Source organism: Littorina saxatilis, linkage group LG9 (genome assembly GCF_037325665.1).
Source record: "Littorina saxatilis isolate snail1 linkage group LG9, US_GU_Lsax_2.0, whole genome shotgun sequence".
NCBI lineage: Eukaryota > Metazoa > Mollusca > Gastropoda > Littorinimorpha > Littorinidae > Littorina > Littorina saxatilis.
In genome coordinates, this window is record NC_090253.1 from 59,822,145 (window position 1) to 59,843,561 (window position 21,417).

Consider the following 21,417-nt stretch of genomic DNA (forward strand, 5'->3'; position numbering starts at 1 on the left):
TTTGAAGAAAAAAAAATATATACATGTATTATATGGTTTAAATTTGTTACAAAAATTGATCTGTTGAGACAAACAGGAAAATGTAACTTGTAACACAATCTGTGCAATCTGGTTTACTTTCAAACATAAAAGTTAAAGTAACTGAGGCAGGCGGTAGCAGTGCGTGAACAAAGTACGGAAAGTTTTCGCGGGCTTTTGCGCAAAGGCCAAAGTAACCGGTGCTTTTTTTGTGTGCCTCCCCCCTTTATTTTTTCGGCGGACACTTTTGCATTTTCGGCGGAACAAAAAAAAAATTTGGCGGACAATTCCCATGCCTGCATAACAAAGTGCTCAAGGGAAATAAAAAAAGCAGCACTGGATTAAACAGAAAATTTGACACCTTAAAATCAAATGATAAACCTTTCACAAGGACTCAAAAGAAATCTGCAATACCTATTACAAAGAAAAAGTCTGCTGTCAGTGCTTAAACTTTGTTTTGCTTACAACAGCAAGTGTGGAAAACAATCGTTTTTACAATAGGTTGTGCAACATTAATAAAAACAGACAAACCAACTAACAATAATGAAACAACACAAAGTCATTGCCTAGTTACTGACAACATAGGAAATTAAAAAAACTCAAAATACCCAAACACAAACACCTAAAACGAAAGCCACATTTAAAACAAGCAAACAAACAAGTTTACCAAAGCTTTGACATTGAATGCGCCACTTTTCATGCTAATTCTCAAGGCAAAAAGGTGTCTTCAGCAGTACAATAGTTTCTTCGAGTTGAATGGCGCTTCTTTCTGCCGCTCTCCGCACAAAGGGGAAAGGATAAGACGCACAGTGGGATACAGGTAACGTGTTGGGAATTTACGCTAAAAACTGGCTGCATGTGCACACAACTAACAGTCATGACAGCGCTACCTGTACTACCTGTACAAGTCTCTCAACGGCATTAGCATGGGTGGGATTCTTCCGGTACATTCCGGAAATCCGGATTCGTAATGTCTGTGGTGACGTTTTTTGGGTTGTTAATTATACAAATCTTTCAGCGTCAGACCCCCTCCCCCCCCCCCCCCCCCCCCCCCCCCCGTAAATTCTTTAGGATTCATGATATTTTTCAGTCCCACCCATGCATTAGCAATCTTGTGACACACATGAACCCACACACAAACTCCAAAAAAATGGTAGATGAAGCACTGAAATGTTGACAAAACATAAAATACTAAACTAAAAGGTATTCACTAATTTGCAGCCGTGTCTTTGTAGATTCAACAGCAAATCATGCTGCAAGCTTCATTCATTCACAAGCCTACCTTCAACACACAAAACAGGATGTTCTACACGAACAACAACTTCAAAAACAACCAAAACATTTTCAAAAACAGTAAATCAGCAAAACTATTACTCAAAAATGATGAAATGAACATAAGAAAGTAAAAATCAATGAACTGCAGAAAGGAATAACAAAATCAACATACAGGCAAAAGTCAACACAAAAATAAGGTACACACTCTACCAATAAATCATCGCATTTAAAAGGACATATATATTAAAAACAAGTCGCGTAAGGCGAAAATACAATATTTAGTCAAGTAGCTGCCATTTTTCAGCAAGACCGTATACTCGTAGCATCGTCAGTCCACCGCTCACGGCAAAGGCAGTGAAATTGACAAGAAGAGCGGGGTAGCACGCTTTTCTGTACCTCTCTTTGTTTTAACTTTCTGAGCGTGTTTTTAATCCAAACATATCATATCTATATGTTTTTGGAATCAGGAACCGACAAGGAATAAGATGAAAGTGTTTTTAAATTGATTTGGACAATTTAATTTTGATAATAATTTTTATATATTTAATTTTCAGAGCTTGTTTTTAATCCGAATATAACATATATGTTTTTGGAATCAGCAAATGATGGAGAATAAGATAAACGTAAATTTGGATCGTTTTATAAATTTTTATTTTTTTTTACAATTTTCAGATTTTTAATGACCAAAGTCATTAATTAATTTTTAAGCCACCAAGCTGAAATGCAATACCGAACCCCGGGCTTCGTCGAAGATTACTTGACCAAAATTTCAACCAATTTGGTTGAAAAATGAGGGCGTGACAGTGCCGCCTCAACTTTCACGAAAAGCCGGATATGACGTCATCAAAGACATTTATCAAAAAAATGAAAAACAACGTATGGGGATATCAATCCCAGGAACTCTCATGTCAAATTTCATAAAGATCGGTCCAGTAGTTTGGTCTGAATCGCTCTACACGCACACACACACACACACACATACACACACACATACACACACACATACACCACGACCCTCGTTTCGATTCCCCCTCGATGTTAAAATATTAGTCAAAACTTGACTAAATATAAAAAAGGACATATATATCAACAACAACAAAAAAAAATAAAAATAAAAAATAAAAAAAAATAAAAATAAAAAATAAATAAATAAAAAAAAAAGGACATATTTGTTAGCCAAAACAAAACAATAACTTGAAGCACACAAAATGAGTTCACCTAAATACTGAAACTGGAGGAAAACAACAACAACTAAAAACAAAAACACCCCACACACACACACACAATGCAGCTCTCTGGATGCTGAAGAGCAGATAACTCATGCTGACACACAGCTGGACGCAGGCAGGAGGGGATAACTCGATCTTACCCCAAGGAGACTGTACAGAAGTGAAACAAAGAAACACGACCAACACTACAACATGTCAGAATCCCACGGTCCCTCCCACGCCATCATCGTCTGCAACTGTCAAAACAACACCAAATGATGAAACAATGGAAATGATACAAAAATTACCATCAGCTGGACAAAGATACAGACACTAACCACAGGGGAGGGATGGGGAAACATCTCATTAACATCTCATTAACAAGCATGTCAGTGCAGAAGAAAGTGAAAACATCTGTGCTGAAATCAAATCAGGTAAACTTCACACAATTTTCCTTCTACAGTCAAAATAAAATAACGGACATAATTGTGCATAGAAAAACATATTTCACAATCCTACACTACTCGTCATAAAAAACTACACAGATGCGTTTGAGGGCAGATCTTTCTGATGAGGCCGTTTATCGGTGGGGGAATCAATGGCCTTTTCAGTCATATACTTGGTTTTACAATCAACAGCCTCATCAGAAGGATCTGCCATCAAACGCATCTGTATAGTTTTTTATGATGAGTTGTGTAGAAGTGCAATTACTATGCAAAATTAAGTTTTAATATAGAGTTAGGTGACTTCAAATCATATATTACACAGTATATATTAACACAGTACTGAAGACATACATGAAGTTTGAGAAGAAGAAAAAAGTCCAACATTACCTGTTAGGCAATTTTATACATGTATGGAGTCTGTTTAGGCCAAACAAAAAAATGTCTGTTTACGGTAACATAGGCCTAAAAAAATAGGGTCGGTAGGTCGGGATTTTTTTTCCCTCCAAAAAACCATATTTTTAAGTTATTTTGCCAAAAACAAAGACTTTTTTATTTTTTATTCTTTTTCTTTTTATTTATTTATTTAATTTTTTTTTATTTTCCCAAATGCCAAAAAAAAGTCTAGGGTCGCGCGAAAAAATAGGGTCGGTCGGGATACCGTAAACAGACAATTTTTGTTTTGTGCCTTATGTATGCTACTAAAGCTCACATAAAGGTATGCGTAACTACACGCGAGTTAGGTTACCGTCTGCATACGTACTGTATCATTGGAGGTCTTATAAAGCAACTAGTTCTCTATGCAGAGGACATCACTGAGGCTGAAGCAAGTCGTTATTGAAATTCTAGCAGAGAGGTCTACACAACTGGCACATGGGATTACGCTCAATAACTCTTATGGAATTTTCATTATTTTGTTTAATTATTATTAATGTTTCCAAAGCATTTCTTCATAACCAACAGATAGCAGAGCAAGCCTTTGTTCCAGTCGGCAGCAGCCATTAATGCTATTAAGAAGTTCTAGTTCTCTACTAAAAGAGTTGTTCTGAACATCTAGCATATAACGTTGAAAGCAAGTTTACTGGTAAAAATGTGTGGGACTTTGACAAGTTTTTCCTAAACTTTGCAGAAGTATATGAATTATTATGCATGAAAAGTAAGCTAGAAGCAGAAAATAAAATTGAAGACTTAATCTTAATGGATGCAAATACATCCCTCATGTGGCATTTGAAACATTTTGTTTGTCATAATCAGCGCAACCTAAATGTAGACGAAATGACTTTACACAGAAATCAGAAATGTGTTTCATAAATGCAGAGGAAAATTTAAGTTTAAGAAATATACACTTTGCATGCTTTTCATGTCGTAAATTAAAAAAAAAAAAAAAATCCATGTTACTTGTGCCTCGTATGTTCCTTGTTTTGGTTACTCGGCGTGACTTTGATATAAATCATAAGCATATTTCAAAACTTATTTGTAAATTATTCATGCCATTAAGAGTTTCTTATTTACACATATAGCCCCATCCAAACAGTCAAATTTCATGCAAAGGTATACTGAATTCATAATTTAAAAAAGAAACATCTTTTATTATGAAAAGAGTATATATATAGACCAAATGAAATGTTGACAATTTGAAACAAATCTCAGGAAAAAACAATGACAACAAATGTGTGAAGTATACACAAAAGCATAACGTTTTTTTCTAGCATATCCTACTGTCTCAAGCTGTTATTATAAGAAATGAACAGATTCAGCTCCAAATATCAATATCCTTCCAAAGAAACCTTGCTCAGATCATCCTCTTTCTTATAACTTATAACTGATGAATTACTCGCCACAATTTTTGTATACTTTCTTGTTGTTTGTTCTCAACACAGAATCAGAGTCAACCTGCAGAAGAACTTGATCAAACAGAATTGAAACATTTCAAACCTAGCCATGGTCATATAAAGGTTGAACTGAAGGGCAGACTGAGGAGTATAAGGGTATCAGTAGGGAATCAATACATATAGCAATTGGAACTGGCTATGAGGAATCAAAATGATTCTATTTTTAATTCAAACCTGCTTTTCATCTGCTCTGGCATCACAATCTCCAATGTTAGTTTCCAACACTCGAAAGCTAGCTGTCATGCAACCACATAATCATTCACATTCTTTTGACATGGTCAAGCTTTCAGAGCACCCAAACTTTCATCTATAAATGATCACACCTTTTCCAAATGCAACCCTCTTTCTCAGTTCACGTTCTATAATTTTTACCCAAACTTTCATCCATAAATACACATGTCTTTTCTTAAGGCCCCCCCCAAAAAAAATAGGTGTGGTTACGGTAACATAGCCAAAAAAAATAGGGTAGGTAGGTAGGCAATCACTTTTTTTTTAAAACTTTTTTTTCTAATGTGTACAAATTAAACCTACTTGACAGGGAAATAAGTGTGCGACTCGGGCGCTTTCGCTTTCATTGCGTTTTTTGCACTCGTTTTTTGTTTTTTTGGTTTTTTTGTTGACAAATGTAATAAAAAGTTATAGGATCGGCCCCTAAAAATAGGGTAGGTCGGGTTACCGTAACCACACCTATTTTTTTTAGGCCTAACCTGGCTTTCAGGTCTTGAATCCCTCCAGTCTGTAGACCCCCCCAAACAACAGCTAGGTTAGTAGTCTCAATAAATCTATGTACAATATACACAGGAGGATCAAGCTGTAAGGAAGCAATGGAAACAGTATTAACACAGTAAAGTGAGTGCAGCGAAGGAATGTGTGCATCAACAACAACGATGGCAGTAACGGCAGTAACATCATCAGCAAGGACAAGAAGCAACTCACAGAGGACACGCCATGAGTGTCTGGAGACTCGGAGCCTTCCCCTTCCTGCAGGGAACCAATATCACAGTGCTAACAATATCACAGCGCTAACAATATCACAGTGCTAACAATATCACACAAACACACACTGTCACTGTGACTAGTCTTCCTTTATGACGACAAACTTGAAGCCTGCTGAGGAGTGTTTCAAGAAAAGTTTGAGACAGCCAGCAAATATGTTACAGTTCACAGTTACTGTCAAAACCGCTGCAAATTTTGGGTCATGTTTCTTGAGGTTATGTAATTCATAAACAGCTCACAGAGCAAAAAAACATATTTAATTATTGAGAAAACAACACGTTACGTTCACAGATATATCGACCCAGCGGTCTTTTAAGTGCACAGACATACACTAATTAGACAACATTTATCTTGACAAAATGTTCAGCGGCTTGCAGTGAAGACATGCAAGCAAATGTTTTTGGATTTCAGCTGACAGAGCATTGCCAGAGACCAGTCATCAAACAGCTGTCCCATTTGACACTGGGCACAGCGGTGTCTGTACACAAGCACGGAGATCTCTGCAGGATGTGTCCACTCACAGTCTCGCTGCCACTAAATCACGGCCTTAATTGAGCCCCAAGCTGATTTCTCACAGGGTTTTTGACTGAAAAGTCAGTGCTATAGCTTTGTGCAGCCAGCTTCATGAAGTAGACTTTGCGAAGTTGACTTTGCCCAAATAATATCAGGCTAAGGCCAAAAAAAAAAATAGGTGTGGTTACGGTAACATAGCCCAAAAAAATAGGGTAGGAAGGTAGGCAATCACTTTTTTTTTTTTAAACTTTTTTTCTAATGTGTACAAATTAAACCTACCTGACAGGGAAATAAGTGTGCGACTCGGGCGCTTTCGCTTTCATAGCGTTTTCTGCACGCGTTTTCTTTTTTTTTTCTCTTTTTTTTTGACAAATGTAATAAAAAGTTATAGGGTCGGCCCCTAAAAATAGGGTAGGTCGGGTTACCGTAACCACACCTATTTTTTTTTTAGGCCTAAACGTTAACCGATAGAACCAAGGCTGCTATTATATCCTATCTTCTTCTTCTTCTTCTGCGTTCGTGGGCTGAAACTCCCACGTACACTCGTGTTTTTTGCACGAGTGGAATTTTACGTGTATGACCGTTTTTTACCCCGCCATTTAGGCAGCCATACGCCGTTTTCGGAGGAAGCATGCTGGGTATTTTCGTGTTTCTATAACCCACCGAACTCTGACATGGATTACAGGATCTTTTTCGTGCGCACTTGGTCTTGTGCTTGCGCGTGTACACACGGGGGTGTTCGGACACCGAGGAGAGTCTGCACACAAAGTTGACTCTGAGAAATAAATCTCTCGCCGAACGTGGGGACGAACTCACGCTGACAGCGGCCAACTGGATACAAATCCAGCGCGCTACCGACAGAGCTACATCCCCGCCCTATTACATCCTATAAACACGTGACTCCAAGTTGTACCTCTGATGACACCTCTGACAGTAACTCGAAAATTTTATTGTAAATTTTCATTTAATAAATATACCTACCCGAATCACATGTAGCATTGACACAATCGGAGATGCTAGGTTCTGAAAAGGCTAACCGTCTAAGGGAAGCAACCCCAACCACAAAAAGTGTAAACGTAGCCATGGTAATGACCATACACCCGGGGAGTTACCTCCCATCGTGCATGCCATGTCACTACTGCTACTGAACACGTCGTTCATATCATTCGACCTAAAGAATAAATTCTCCAAATCAAAAGCGGGGTTGGCGGGAGGGAATATACTATGTGATTCGGGTAGGTATATTTATTAAATGAAAATTTACAATAAAATTTTCGATTAAATTACATATTCCTACTCCGAATCACATGTAGCAGATTACAACAACAAGGCGGTGGGAAAGAAAAATCTAACTCACTCAAAAAACCTTGCCAAAAACCTGGACCGCTGCCAAAGAATCAGGGCGGTCCCAGTGGGAAAGAAAATCTAACCCACTCAAAAGCCCTTGCCAGGGCTGGCCCACTGCCAACAGGCAGTGAGGGAACCAAGGAAAGTCCTGATTGACAGCCGAGAAGTATCTCAGGCAAAGCGAAAGAGACAACCTCAGAGATCCAGAAAGCTGTGCTCAGCACTTCTTCCAATCTCCTAGCCGTAAAAAACAGCACAGGAATAGACCCAAGCCTTGGATTAATAACCCTGGCGAGCCAAGGGAAAGACAAGCTTCCCCCCCCCCTTTTAATGGAAGGAAATGCTAATGTCCTGAGAAGATCCGTGCGTAAGGTTGTCCCCTCAACTGAGAAGGACGAACCCCCGCGGTGACCTTAAGACAACCATGCCAAAGTCTGCAAACCTTGGGATGTAGTAAAGCCCAAAAGGCTTGTGAGAAAGAAGTCAGCTCAAAATAAGAGTGACCAATCCCCACGAAAGAGCGAGAGAGAGACATCCAAGCACTACGTACCAGAGTCCACCTCGAAGAGAAAACTCACAAATAGAAGGTCGCCAGTCATCCCCTACCAGTCCCTGCGAACGCAGGGAGAGAGGTAGCACCCGACAGCAGCCACTTACGACTGTGCGTAAGCTACCGGAAGTGAGGACCCACGGTGGTCAAAAACCGATGTGACTGGCAACCATAAACAAAATGGCTAAAAGCCAGAATGTTCCCAAAACAGTCTGCTTGAAGGTAATCGAGAGTGAATCAAAAACCGAAAGCAGAAAACCAAGACTGGTAAACGTAAACCGTGAAGCCAGCCAGCCATAAGACTCCCGAAACCAGAGTTCTCAGGGAAAAAACAGGCAGTTAACTTCCTAGCCAAATCAAGAGCCTACCTGAGTTTGGCCAGAAACCCAGAGCGCGTCTGTCCCTGTCTGAAGACAGAGTCCAACGCGGAGAAAAACGGACAACCGCCCTAGACAAAGTTGCCTTTTGTAGCCGGGCGACTGTAAGGAAACCCGACCCAACGGACGTCATCCGGACTCGCCTCATACTAAGATGAGGAAGAAGAGAGGAAAGGCCCAAGACTGAAGTCACAGGAACCGAACCTTAACTAAACCTCTGCCCGAAGGAGAAGAGTAGCCAAAACCTGAGAGAGAGGAGGAAAGCCACAAAGAACTACTCCTCAAACATCCATTGTCCAAGACAATGCCCCCTCAGGAAAACCTGAATGTTACTTCCGAGGCCAACTCAAGTGAACCTTAAGTTTGGACGAAACACCAGAACGCGTCTGATCACTAGAGAAAGACAGAGTCCGACTCGATGAAAGACAACAAGGACCAAAGTCCGAACGTTTGTGGCCAAACAGGGGTAACCTGAAGCCAGAGAACCCCACAAGCCACAAGAAACGGGAAGGCAACAACCACCATCGCCGCAACGTGGAATGGCTGTTGCCCGGCCAAGGCTGCCTATTGGCTGCCAGCTTAGCTTAACCAGAGGAATGAGCATGCTTCTGCTAAGCATGTTTCTGAGTATGCTAGCCCTACCTTCCTTCAACCTTTGTAAAGCAGTCAGAGACCTGGTGATCTCTACTCGACTGAATCTCTACTGCAGGCAAAGTTTAAGCGACTCTCTTTGACTGTTCAGGGAACTGAGAACGCGAAAGAAACGAGTCCCTCCGACACCCGCCGTACGAGCGTAGAGAAGGAAGGGCAGCCTCATCTGCTCCATGCTCACCCTAGCAAGGGCTGGCCAACAGAGTAGAGAAAGGAGGCAAGTTCCAAAGGCTGAATAAGCAAGAAGGAACAAAAGGTGAAGCCCGTGTAGCCGAAGCCAGCCAAGGCTGAGCATGTTCCGGAACTGAACCATAGTAGAAACAGCGGCAGAACCAAAACACTAGAGATACCACCTTCGGGAGGAGATGGCCTAGCCAAAACCTGCAAACCGTGGTACCTACAAAAGGTGACTAAGGAACCGGAAGTAGAAAAAAAAAACATCCTATCTTCACGGAACGGAAGTCCGACATCGACAACAAAGTCAACCAACAAGGAAGCCACCAATGTCGATGCACCCAAGGGAAATCCTGAGCCGAAGCTTGAGCTGCGACGGAAATCCAGAACGTGTTCGATTGCTGACTAAAGACTGAGAACCAGAATAGCTCAGCTACGAACGCAAACCGAAGTCACAGTTGCTGGTGGTAAACTGATGAATGAGATGACCGGAAACCGGAAAACCATCCAACCGGAAAAAGACCTGACTTATCCCCCTACTGACGGTCGTGAATAGGGGAAACGTCCAGGGCCACCCGAACTGACTAGGCAGTAAACGCAACACCCAACAGGTAAAGTGAAGACTGCCCCGGCTGAGGCTAAAAGCCTAAATGCCCGTAGGCCAGCCGCTGTTCCTCACCCACCGACCTCCGAAGGAGTGTCAGGAAGAGGAGAAGTGTATCCGAACAGAGCCGGAAATGCAGCAGACAAAACCGCAAAAAAAAAAAAAACGGAAGCGAAAGATGCATAGAGTAGACTGAGGCCGGAAGCCCGAACGCCCGTAGGCCAGTCCTCTGTCAACTCCAGTCAAAACCGCAACGTGTACTTGAAATGGAGGACTTATGCTTCCAGTAAAACCGGAAACACCACGCCGACAACGGCTGCCGCACTGGTGAAACACAAATGCCCACGACGGAACAAGAGTGAGACAGACCAGAAGAGGACTGGGGCCGGAACCCGAACGCCCGTAGGCCAGTCCTCGATCAACCCCAGACAAGCCACTACGTGCGCTTGTGATGGAGAACCTATGCTTCCAGACAGGAAGTGTAGGAGGCCGAAGCCCCGCCCGGGAAAACCTTCGACGTGACCTCTGCCGCAGCTTAGAGGACAGCGTTAAGCCTTTTTCCCAATAACCAGCACGTGTGGAATCGCTGACGACAGACTGAATGTCCGACACAACCGGCGAAAAAACCGAAGTCCACGTACTGGTGGAAGGCCGGTGAAACGGCATAACCGGAAAACCGGAAATCCGTCCCCCCCGACGTCGTCCTAACTCATGCCTCGACCAGGCTAAGAGAGAGAAGACGGCAAGTCTGCAGCCGCAGGCACCGGAACGGCAGTAGACGCGACAACCGAAGGTTGAAACGCTGACTACATCGGCCAGAGCTGAGACACCACCTGCCCGAAGGGCTGGCGTTGCTCCTCAGCTACCGACATCCGGGAGGAAGTGGAAGCGAAAGGAGCAGTAAATCCGGGTGGAGCCGGAAAGCACCAGACGAGACCGCGAAAAGCGGAAGCGCCGAATGCGAGGACGGAGGCCGGAAGCCCGAATGCCCTAAAAGGCAACGTCCGGTCAACCCCGGAAACGACCACAGCGGGTGCGTACGTCAGAGGACCTATGCTTCCAGCGAGTGCCGGAAGCGCAGCGCCAGAAACGGCTACCGCCATTGCTCCGCCACACAATGGTCTTCGAGGAAGCCAGGGTGTGACTGAACAGAGGACGAATGCCCGGGGGGCAACGTCCGGTCAACCCCGGAAACGACCACAGCGGGTGCGTACGTCAGAGGACCTATGCTTCCAGCGAGTGCCGGAAGCGCAGCGCCGGAAACGGCTACCGCCACTGCTCCGCCACACAATGGTCTTCGAGGAAACCAGGGTGCGACTGAACAGAGGACGAATGCCCGGGGGGCAACGTCCGGTCAACCCCGGAAACGACCACAGCGGGTGCGCACATCGGGGGACCTGGTCAACCCCGGAAACGACCACAGCGGGTGCGTACATCGGGGGACCTATGCTTCCGGCGAGTGCCGGAAGCGCAGCAGTCGGAAACGGCTAGACAACTCCGGAAACGACCCCAGCGGGTGCGTACGTCGGAGAAGTAGCCGGAACCAACTGCCGCCATTGCTCAGCCACACAATGGTCTTCAGTGAAGCCAGGGTGCGACTGAACAGGGGTTTGCGGGTCGTGAACCCGCCGAAAAGAGCTGTGTCCCAGCAGGGACTGTCCGACGGCCTCACGAGGGCCTGTGGACCAGCTCGACTTACTTGAATCGCCAACCACAGCGGTAGAAGACGAAGAAGCAAAACATCCGCCCTAGACAACGTCTCGGCCGGAAGCGTCAAAGAAGCCAACAAGGTGACGTCGCCCACAGACAGCGGGACCAACGGAAGACGCAGGCTTGGAACGCGAAAAATTCTTCACAAAGATAAAGCAGACACCTGCAACACCTGATCTGCTAACGGCAGAGAAGGCGAGGAGAAGAAACAGGACGTACAACAGTATATGACTGCCCCACAAAGGAGGCAAGATAGACGGTAACGTGGCCGGTGGGTGTCAAAACAACACCAAACAGCGCAGCCACAGGGGAGCCCAAAAATCAACAACCTGCTCCCTCGAAAGCTGTAAGGTCGAATGATATGAACCACGTGTTCAGTAGCAGTAGTGACATGGCATGCACGATGGGAGGTAACTCCCCGGGTGTATGGTCATTACCATGGCTACGTTTACACTTTTTGTGGTTGGGGTTGCTTCCCTTAGACGGTTAGCCTTTTCAGAACCTAGCATCTCCGATTGTGTCAATGCTACATGTGATTCGGAGTAGGAATATGTAATTTAATGTGCACTGACACACTCCCGCTGTGTCTCACACTGTTCTTGCACTATGCTGCTCAACAGGCTTTTTGTCCACAGACTGCACCTATCAGCATACACACAAGCTTCAAAACACCAGGAACACAGTGCTAGGTGGATACACACCCCAACACCCACTTCTAAAAGGTACACATTTGCATAAACCTCACAACAGCAGCGACAACTCTGTTACTTGTAGTCCAAAAGCATGAGGTGACTATCATATAGCCCTCAACACAAACACTGTCACTAGTCAAATCACACAACATATTTCCTGCAATCTACTCGACAGTAATAACCATTGTTGTAATGACCTTTTCGTGGAATGCCCAGACAAATAATAGTAACAGTTTTTGCTTTAACAGGCATGAGATCATGAAACTGTACAAACCAACTGGGATTCTCACGAATGATCTCTGGAACTAAGAAACTGACCTTAATCCGCCTAGTGGCAAGAAAATCTCATGCCTTTTTTAACCAAAGAAATGTTTATAATCAACAATAATCCTATAAGAAAAAGACAGCAAAGAACTCAAAGGCTTAAAAACAAATTGAAATCTACTTGGATAAGACTTACAGCACAATATGAATATAATTCATCTACTCTATCAAATTTGAAACTACGCTGTGCTCAACAGTTTTACACTCCCACCACTATTAACCTCATCTACATTGAAACAGATTGTAGATAAGTGCACTACATGTACTACTAAAATCTGTGACTCTCAAATGCTTTGTATAAAATGTCACGTGTCAAGTACTAGAGGATACCACTTCCACCAATATCTTCAGCTTTCATACAAAGCTTATACACACTTGCCAATATATTTTAAAATCAGAAAGCACACCACCTCTTTTTTCAGGGAAAATAAATCGAGACTTTGATCCTTAAGGCATGTTTGACTTTTCAGTTGACAAACAAGTTTTTATCAACTGCCAACAGACATGTGATAGATAAACTAAAGGCAGTTTTAGATCCCAAATCACAATCAACTGTGCTATTTCATTTCACACTTTATTGTCACGTTACAGTAAATTCGGGCAGTTCCACCAGCAGCAACAAGAGTCGCACTTGCCCAGCTTGCCAGCCTTCAGGATCAAAATCTTCACCCAGCGGTCCACACAAAAATCACCACCACACTCATATAAATACACGTGTGTTAGCATATTTCATGGGCACAGAAATGAAAATGAAGAAAAGACAGCCGGGTGGCTGAGAACGTACCACTTCCCAGCCCTCAGCCTCCCCGGCCAGCTGGTAGTGCTGCTTGCGGAGCTCCCCCAGCTTCCTACGCTCCTTCTCCAGGTTGGTCTCCAGCTCCATCACGTGAATCTGTAAAAGGGCAAGGTCATGGTGAAGTCAAGGTCAAGGGCACGCAATAGAAACTTTCACATGAGTTGGTGTCCAAATTGTTTTCCATGTTGTCACTCTATCATGTTTAAATTGAATAAAATCTTGTTTAAACCAAGACATGGTCAAGGTTAAGGTCAAGGTGAATACAAGGTGAGGGTCAAGGTGAACACAAACTGAAAGTCAATGCAGTCACAAGGACGAGGTCAAAGACAACACATGTGACTCACAAGTAGAAAAACTGACTTAGGCTACATTCACTCCATACCTTGACGCGAGGCCTAAACATGTTTTAGGTGTGGTTGGATTTCACTTACAAGAACCAGTTCTGATCAATCATTGAAATCTCTGAGAATGTTATCACATTCTCTTCTCCAAGATTTTAGAATCAGAAACCCAGTTTTCATTCAACCACTGCACATTTTCTTTGTATAACTCAACACTAATTCTTCCATTGCGTATTAACTCAGATGTGCCCACCAGTCCCCCCCCCCCCGCAGCAAAAAGTGTGAATCAAGAGGTGTGGGTGACTTACCTGTACGTTCATTTCCATCTGCTTGGTCTGGTGCAGAGACATGTTGCTGAAGTCCATCAACCCTGAACACACCAATGCAAATCAATTTGAATTAAAAAAAATATATATACAAACGAATAACTAATTGTTTTTTTGTTGTTTTTTGGGCCATTAGACCAAAAAAAAAATAGGTCTGTTTACGGTAACATAGGCCCAAAAAATAGGGTCGGTGGGTCGGGATTTTTTTTTTTTTTTTTTTTTTTTTTTCAAAAAAACCATATTTTTACGTTATTTTGAAAAAAAAAAAAAAAAAATTTTTTCCCCCCCAAATGCCAAAACAAAGTCTAGGGTCGCGCGAAAAAAATAGGGTCGGTCGGGTTACCGTAAACAGACTATTTTTTTTTTTTTGCCTTAACATTGATGGTGGATAGTTGGTTATTGTTCTTAATGAGTCTCCTGCTGATTTTCACTTGTGTTGCAAAAGAACGGAGTGTGTAGGCTTGTCTGCGCTTCTTTTTGGTCTTGTCAATGCACACTGTGCTGGTTAGTGCGTTTTGAATCAGACCCCTTGCCTTGCAGAGTACGAACTCTTACACAACCTCTCTTGGTCTCCTAAAATACCTCCCCCTCATGTATTTAGTCTCCCACTGTAATATCTATCCCATCTCTCTCTTTCTCTCTCTCTCTCTCTGTCTTCCCCACATTATAAAATAGAGCTCATTTTATCAGTCAGTCAGTCAAACTCTTTCCCTGTCTCCCTCCTGTCTCTCTATCTGACCCCCCATTCTCCCCCCTAACCAACTTCTACTCATCTCTCCCTACCAATACACATAATAACCACATACCAGCATCCTCCACGATCTGAGAGCCGGACTTGGCAGAAGCAACGACGCTGGCAGTGCAGTTGTTGACAGCCTTGGACGCTCGGGACAGCTCCCTCATGTTGTCCGAGCTCCGGTCAGCCTTGACCTTGGAGGCCACCACCAGCTGGGTGGTGCTGGCGGCAATCTCGTGCGCGCACGCCATCAGCTCCTCAAACTTGCCCTTACCCTGCACCACACGGTCCGCTGTGTCTCTGTAGACATCAACAACAACATTTCATTTGACATAAGGCATAAAAAGCCATTGGTTATTGTCTTGATGTGGGTAGCATTTGTACATGCATACATCCCTTACAAATACAATACATAGACAGAAAGAAAAAAAACATTGATAGCAATCAAAGGTCAACATAAATTCCAGATAAATAAAATTGTTGTCTTCATATGTTGTTAAAATATATAAACAAAGACTGAGGGTTGGCGAGAAAGACAGGTACAAAAAGTGCAAGAGACACCCCCCCCCCCCCCCCCCCCCCCCAAAAAAAAAAGGAAAAAGTTGTAAAACTTCATGGTTTGTGTCAATGAAATGTGTCCACATTTGATCCACTACAGCAATGTTCCCCAAATATTAACAGAGATGATGATTAGCAAATGATCAATGACACAGCAGTGTTAAGTGTAGAGAGGTGAGATACTGACAGCAAGGTGCTGGCCCCCCATCCCACAGCCTTGGCAGCAGACAGCAGGCCTTCCGTCCAGCGGTGATTCTTCTTGTAGAAGTCTTTGTCCGTTGCCGTCCCCTGAAACACAAACATCTCTCTTTACAACGATGTTTTTTTGTGTTTTGTTTTGTCAAAACAACCCAAGGGGTCATGCGAGACTGAGTTTTCAGCGTAGCAAATGGTGTAGCATTGTTTAAAATGTATTCGCACATGCGCATTTCAGATATTCGCTTGAGAAAATATACATTTTTAAACAGTTTATTCAGAAAGCAGAAACATTATTGACCATTAAGAGTGTCTGCGGCGCCACTTTTCAGTGTGGACAATGTTCTATGACCCATATTCTGACCACTACACAGAGTGAGAATCAGAAATGAGTACCAGGACTCACAAGACAGAGTGAACTGTTGCATGCTTGTAGTTATTTGTTTGCGCTTAGCAATTTTAAGCTTGGCGTAACATTGTAACAAATTGTCTTAAAAACAAAGCGTGCTACGCTGTATGCGTAGCTGTTGGCAGCTCTGCTTGTGTGAGCGTGTGTTTTGAGCATCAGATTTTTGCATTAGAGATCTCACGGAAATTGATAATTATATAGCTTGGTCATTCTGGCCTCACATTACTTTTTAATAACTTCCAAGACTTACACACACACAAAGTAAAAAGAAACAAAGGCAAAACAACTCAGGGTTGAAGCAGCCTGCATGCAACTGAGGTCAACAACAACAAAAACCAAACAAAAAATAAAGAGAGTGGCCGATTGTTTTTGTTAAATGAAAAAAAAATGAAAGAAGCCTGTGTTTCTCTTGTAAAGCAAACAAATAATGAGCTATTTTTTTCTGTTGTAAAACAAGAACAAATGAGAGTATCCAAATTTTTCTGTTGTGAAACCAGAATAAAGATGTGAAAAGCTAAAAATGATTACTTCCATGTGATTCATAATGATATGTGTCACTACTTTGGATGGCACCATCCCAGAGTAATCAAAAGGAAGATATCTTACCCTTCCCTGAGACACTATTTCCTTCTGGAGATCTCTGGACTTCTCCAACAACACCTTGATGGCCTGAAAGAACAATCAATAACATCACAACATGTGCATGATAGTGACATCTTCGTTCATGGGCTTAGACTCCCGTGTTCACTCATGTTTTTAGCACGAGTGGATTTTTACATGTATGATCGTTTTTACCCCGCCATTAAGGCAGCATATGCCGCTTTCGGAGAAAGCATGCTGGGTATTTTTGTGTTTCTATAACCCACCGAACTCTGACATGGATTACAGGATCTTTTCCGTGCGCACTTGGTCTTGTGCTTGCTTGTACACACGAAGGGGGATAAGTCACTAGCAGGTCTGCACATAAGTTGACCTGGGAGATCGAAAAAAATCTCCACTCTTAACCCACCAGGCGGCAGCGACCGGGATTCGAACTCACGACCTCCCGATTAGGAGGCCGACGTCTTACCACCACGCCACTGCGTCCATCCCATGATAACATCAAGTAATGCCTTTCGTACGCCACACACAAGAAAGACCACATTTGTGATAAACAAGTATAAAACTATGAGCATGTGCATACTCCATCTATTAAAAACAATTAAGTGAAAGAAGTTTTCATTGATTTGTATTATTTACTGTCTTCTTCAATCAGTCCAGACAGAGTTCAGAATACGAAGGTAACGCCGGGTCTCATTATTTCATTCTTTCTTTCAACATTCTCAGGGACAGAACAATTTTCACTGTGACAGTATTTCATCCAACTGTGTCGTCATTCTGTAAACCCATGCAAGGTACTGAGCTGAAAGAATTCTTACTTTCAAATACTTTCCCCCCCCCCTTGTCCTGAAGCAATCATACAAAATCAAAATTATGTGATTTCATGACTTTCGTTGATTACTAAAATCGGGGAGCTGTATCATGCCTGTAGATAATAACACAGACACGAGTGGAGACTGACCTTCATGAGCTCGGTGCAGGAGTCGAGGATACCTTCGTTGACTTCCAACGCCGCCCCCGTGTGGGCTTCCCTCGTCTTAGCCAGCATTTCCTGAAACACAACACAGGGTACTGTCAGTATTGTTCATATTCTTCTGAAGTGTCTCCCGAAAAACTATCTGGATGCGCTCCCTTCAGGATTGCAATCCCCACAATGACTACCTCAGCCAGTTCTAGGAGATCTTCCTGAGTAACCACAGCTGGACATCAAAAGTACAGTTTCAATAACTCTCCTGCATAACTGCACGGTGTTCTGGGAGTTTTCTACCTTTATCTTTTCTTCTTCTTCCTCGTTCATGGGTCTGAAACTCCCACGTTCCCTCATGTTTTTTGCACGAGTGGGTTTTTACATGTATGATCGTTTTTACCCCACCATTCAGGCAGCCATACGCCGCTTTCCGGGGAGAGTGTCAATTAACTCTGCACTGTGTTCTGAGCAGTTTTTTAATCTTCATTATTTCATCTCTGCACTCACCTGTATTTTGGAAGCAGCAGCTTCAATAGCAGTGGTGGTGGACAGCATCTCATCCTCCACCAGATCTCCGATCTCTTTGTCCCCGATATCGACGCTCTTTGGCACCAGAGCCTCGGCCAGCTGCAGCATGTGCTTGACGTGCTGTACCGTGGTGTCCACCTCGCCCGACACTGACCCGCTGCTCTTCTCTACGGCCGTCAGTAGCGTCAGGCTGGACGCCCCCGTGTCTCTGCACGCGTTGGTCAGTTCTGAAAACAAGGGGTCAAGATGTTAGGGTGCAGTGAGGTATTACATGTACTAGCAAGCCATAGATAATGCGCGAGCTTGAAGCAGTATACTGCTGCACATGCAAACAGACACAGATACAGATATACACATAGATGATTGCATGTCGGGGTGCACACACACGCAAGCATTTGTTTGTTCGTTCGTGGGCTGAAAGTCCCACGGCTTTTACGTGTATGACTGTTTTTACCCCGCCATTTAGGCAGCCATACGCCGCTTTCGGAGGAAGCATGCTGGGTATTTTCGTGTTTCTATAACCCACCGAACTCTGACATGGATTACAGGATCTTTTTCGTGCGCACTTGGTCTTGTGCTTGCGTGTACACACGGGGGTGTTCGGACACCGAGGAGAGTCTGCACACAAAGTTGACTCTGAGAAATAAATCTCTCGCCGAACGTGGGTTCGAACTCACGCTGACAGCGGCCAACTGGATACAAATCCAGCGCGCTACCGACTGAGCTACATCCCCGCCCACACGCAAGCATTAAGTTCATCAATACGCATTCACATACACACACATGCACACACGCTTGCACGCACGCATGCACACACACACACACACACACACACACACACACACACACACACACACACACACACACACACACTCAAACACTCTACCATCAAATTCACAGTACAGACAACAAAACTGTTTCTGCTTTGCTCACAATAAATCTGACATTGAAGTTATCAGTCAGCAGACTTCCTCACTATGAAGACCCTGCTTTCTGTTTCCGTTCACAATATTCGTAAATTTAGTCCCATTTCAACACTCCCTGCTTTTTCTAACCCAGGTGTCACCCTGAAGAAGTCAGCTGATGAAATATTGTCAAAGAAATTCCCAGATGCTGATTCCTACTTTTCTCTTTTCTTTTAATATGAAAAATAAGATCTTGAACAGGAGGGTTTGCTTAGGAAGGGAGGACTTTACTCGACAAGCTGTGAATCCGCGTCACACCGGAATGGGCGGTTCTGGTGAGGTTATGCCCCTTCTTTCTTTCGGCTGGTAACAGGCGGAACCTCGCGGCAAGATCACACGAGAAAGGAAAAAAACGTGCATTGGTCCCAAATAGCATGTCGCTTTGGTAACAGTTTGTGTGTAAGTCGTGCATTTTATACGGTAAAAAGACAATGGTAGCAGGCGGAACCTCGCGGCCAGATCACAGGAGTTGTCTCGCGTTATTACCCCAGAAGCGCTCATTATGCACATCATAAATATTACAATAACTCACCTTCCCCCGGTTCAATCTGTGCAGAATGCGCTGTGGCGAACCCATGAAGAAGACTGTCGGCCATTCTGTGAGACAGCTCTGAGATGGCTGCCACAAACTCCTGAAGCTCTGTACAGACACAAATAGTATTTGTCTTTGGTCTTTTATTTTTGTGTGTGTAATAACTAAATATCTGTGTAGGATTGTTTAATGGGATTGTTATGTAATGATTGGGACAATCTTTGCAAACTGTGAAATTACATTTGTGATCAAATGTTATGTGTTGTGTTGTGTTGTATTGTTTGCGTGTGTTGTGTGTGTGTGTAGGAGAGAGAGAGAGAGAGAGAGAGAGAGAGAGAGAGAGAGAGAGAGAGAGAGAGAGAGAGAGAGAGAGAGAGAGAGAGAGAGAGAGAGAGAGAGAGGAGAGAGAAAGTGTGTGGGCGTGTGTGGTTGTGTATGTGTGTGTGTGTGTGTGTGTGTGTGTGTGTGTGTGTGTGTGTGTGTGTGTGTGTGTGTGTGTGTGTGTGTGTGTGTGTGTGTGTGTGTGTGTGTGCGCGCGTGCGTGCGTGCATTCGTGTGTGTGTGTGTGTGTGCATGCATGTGTGTGTGTGTCTGTGATTGCGCATACAGAAGTGTATGCATGCATAAGTCAATGTAAGCGTGAGTGCGTCTGTTTGCAAGGACACAGTAAGGGCAAAGAATGTGAAAACACCAACCTTTCTTATCACCAGTATAGACCCCATGAGCACCCCTCAAGCGCTCTAGTGTCGCCAGCACAGGGGTGGTACGCTGGATCAAAAACTCTGAAACACACACACATACACATTACAATGTCAAAGATGAACAATCAGACAAATTTTAATACCGGCAGGACAAATAATGGATCCTTAATAAGAAAAAGGTGTATGTTTTTTCTCAACGACTTTCTTTCCAGCTGTCATGTTTCACAAAAGAGCTTAACGTCAATTAAAAGTCCCATTCACTTTGCCTTCAATTAGTTGATATTTGAATGGGTTTGGTTTTTTAGTTGGCGAACTGTGAGTGTAACTCTGTTGGGTTTGTATGGGTTGTGAAAGAGTGAATACCCTTGCTGTTAGTGAGGCAAACCTTCCACACATGCTCCTTGGGCGCTGACATTCACATGCAAAACGTAGCTGCCCGCACTCGCTTGAAGTTACAAGCCAGTTAATGACTATTTCAGTACACCATATGGCTATTTGACAAATCAGGACCGATTCTAGGTGACCCGCTAAATGTTATAGCGGTCAGACCGGGACCCTTTTTGTTCTATCATGCTAAAAATAAACAAGACAAAGTAAAAACTTGAATTAACAATATCAGCGTGACTTAATTCTAAAGAATATCGTCTGTTGATGAAGTTGTGAATTAAGACGTTGAGCTGACCTGCAGTGCACTTGACCTCGATGTGAGACGGGTTCTCCACCTGCTCCAAAGCGTCCGTGATGACGGCTTTTCCCTCGGCCACAGTGCGACCTGCAACCGTCAAAACACACCGCTCAAAACTCTGCCCAATGTATAGTCTAAGGTAAGAGGTGGCACGGAATTTTGGTCCAAAATCGTTCCATGGCGTAATTTGGGTTTTCAGCATTTTTAGGTACTTCGAGCACCCTAGAATTGCTGTATGAAGTTTATTTTGTCAATGTCATCCTCTTTTTCGCAAACAGCCAGTTTTAATTTCTCGTGCCACTGC

The 21,417-nt window shown here is 43.4% G+C and overlaps 1 protein-coding gene across 5 annotated transcripts in view; it reads right to left on the bottom strand.

Annotated features, from left to right (window-relative positions):
• LOC138976660 (huntingtin-interacting protein 1-like) overlaps positions 1 to 21,417 on the bottom strand; it is a 72,160-nt gene that overhangs the window by 5,034 nt on the left and 45,709 nt on the right. For 3 of the 5 annotated variants that reach the window (XM_070349535.1, XM_070349532.1, XM_070349536.1), the window contains 12 exons: positions 21,111 to 21,200; positions 20,423 to 20,509; positions 19,728 to 19,835; positions 18,210 to 18,457; positions 17,697 to 17,786; positions 16,742 to 16,804; positions 15,719 to 15,819; positions 15,044 to 15,273; positions 14,220 to 14,281; positions 13,559 to 13,666; positions 5,773 to 5,817; positions 2,663 to 2,758 (listed from right to left, as the gene is read on the bottom strand). In XM_070349535.1, coding sequence (XP_070205636.1) covers positions 2,708 to 2,758; positions 5,773 to 5,817; positions 13,559 to 13,666; positions 14,220 to 14,281; positions 15,044 to 15,273; positions 15,719 to 15,819; positions 16,742 to 16,804; positions 17,697 to 17,786; positions 18,210 to 18,457; positions 19,728 to 19,835; positions 20,423 to 20,509; positions 21,111 to 21,200 — 1,283 coding nt within the window. In that variant the 3' untranslated portion in view covers positions 2,663 to 2,707. The remainder of the gene's footprint in view (positions 1 to 2,662; positions 2,759 to 5,772; positions 5,818 to 13,558; positions 13,667 to 14,219; positions 14,282 to 15,043; positions 15,274 to 15,718; positions 15,820 to 16,741; positions 16,805 to 17,696; positions 17,787 to 18,209; positions 18,458 to 19,727; positions 19,836 to 20,422; positions 20,510 to 21,110; positions 21,201 to 21,417) is intronic. The other 2 variants (XM_070349533.1, XM_070349534.1) reach the window with 2 other exon arrangements.